Raw genomic sequence first — 1,865 nt, 5'->3', positions numbered from 1 at the left:
TACAACCTGCACCAGGGCCCCGCAACCCCCCGCTACGGGCCTGCTGAAAATAATGCTCTATGAACCATTTATGTTAAATATGGTCTGAAAATCTACTGAGAGGTTTGGAAATTTGAGTCTTGAAAAGTATGGAATTTTGAAATGTAAAATGTGTAGGAAACCTGAAATAAATACATGAATCAGACTGCAACTTCATGTAATAGACTCAGTGATTTTCTGACACACACTTGCTGTGTTAGGTGTTCATCAGAGAGCTGATCTCAAACGGCAGTGATGCTCTGGAGAAACTGCGGCACAAGATGATCATATGGGGATGTCAATGAGGCTCCATATTCAAATTGTTGAATAATACCCATTTTCAGTGGTTGAAAACCAAATGTTGGTCACTTTGAATGCAGCCGATACTTATTTTATTTAAAGAACAATGTCTGAAGAATAAATAATGTTGAAATTAGAATTGTATCCTGTTTCCCTCTATCAAAACAATATGTATAAAACACCTGAGTGTTAAAAATGCACTGAAATGGAGAAGTTGAGGCACATTACCTTGCTCTCTGTAGTCTATTCATAATAAAACTCTATATTTGAATCACTTTTAGGAATATTTGGAAGAAAGGATTTTGTTGAAGCTACCAAGAGTTCAGATATGTGGTATCACAACCACATATAGAGTTAACAATTAATCCTGGTGATTCATAATCTGATGTGTCACACTGTACACTCCTAAACCCTGGGTTAATGTTATTATTTGCATATCTGACCGTGTCAACAGTGATGAGTAGATAAACACAAAACCATATTTGTGGCCAATGGGTAGGATACAACAATTTGGACGTGGAGCTGCACTGGGATCTCAATATCTCTAGGATTAAACCATACAAGGCCTTAACAATGAAGATTACAAAAGAAAAGTTTCTTAGGAACCAGAATCTAAAATCATATGAAGACAACTTTAATACTACTTCACGCAAATTTCGGAAAAATAATATTTATGACACTCAGACAGGTATGTCTATGCATATTGTTTTGATAGAGAAAAACAAAATGCATTTCTAGTTTTAACATTACTTACTCTTCACATATTCTAGTTTAAATAAAATAAGTATCGGCTGTATACAAAGTGACCACCCAAAATGGTTATTATTCAACAATCTGAATACAGAGCCTCATTGACATCCCCATATCTCTGGGACTGAACAATGTACGGCCTTGAAAATGAAGATTAAAAAAGAAAAGTTTATTAAGAACTAGAATTTTAAATCATATTGCAATATATTTAATATTTCTTGAGTTATAGGCACACAAACGTTGGAAAAATAATACTTATGGCACTCAGAAAGGTATGTTCAATGCAGGTGTTTGGACAGAAGGAAACAAGATACATTTCTAGTTTCAACATTATTTGTTCTTCAGACAGTCCTCTTTAAAAGAAAAGTAGTAAAATTTTTTTTTTTTTGAATGGTCACCATTGGCACATAATGCAACAAAGATTGCTAAAGTCAACATATTTGACTAACAGACCTACTAATCTGTGTAAAAAATAACATTATGATGATTATGATGGTGCCATCTTTCTGAAGTCATTGTGTATGAAATGTGCTATATAAATAAACTTGCCTTGCCTTGTTCATTAAAGCAACTGAACCACTGGGATTTACAATATTTACCCTTTCAGTAAATATAATAAAGTTCACAAATTACCTATTAGTGTTAAATATAATATATAACATAATTTAACTACAAAACAACAACTGAAATGTGCCTTTAAAGCACTAATTTTTACATATTTAAATTTATATGCATTCAAACTTAAATAATTCACACATTAAATTTGAAATTGCATTTAAAAAAGTTTTTTACATTTT

General features: G+C 32.4%; 1 protein-coding gene across 1 annotated transcript in view; it reads left to right on the top strand.

The window, feature by feature from the left end:
- The window catches only part of LOC107715625 (heat shock protein 75 kDa, mitochondrial-like), a 5,712-nt gene extending 5,389 nt beyond the window's left edge, over positions 1 to 323 (top strand). The window contains exon 4 of the mRNA XM_016521781.1: positions 240 to 323. Within this exon, the coding sequence (XP_016377267.1) occupies positions 240 to 323 (84 nt within the window). The remainder of the gene's footprint in view (positions 1 to 239) is intronic.
- The last annotated feature ends 1,542 nt before the right edge of the window (positions 324 to 1,865 follow it).

The sequence above is a fragment of the Sinocyclocheilus rhinocerous genome, unplaced genomic scaffold (genome assembly GCF_001515625.1).
Source record: "Sinocyclocheilus rhinocerous isolate Xijiao unplaced genomic scaffold, SAMN03320098_v1.1 scaffold239, whole genome shotgun sequence".
Classification (NCBI taxonomy): Eukaryota; Metazoa; Chordata; class Actinopteri; order Cypriniformes; family Cyprinidae; genus Sinocyclocheilus; species Sinocyclocheilus rhinocerous.
This window is presented reverse-complemented; position numbering and strand designations above follow the sequence as displayed.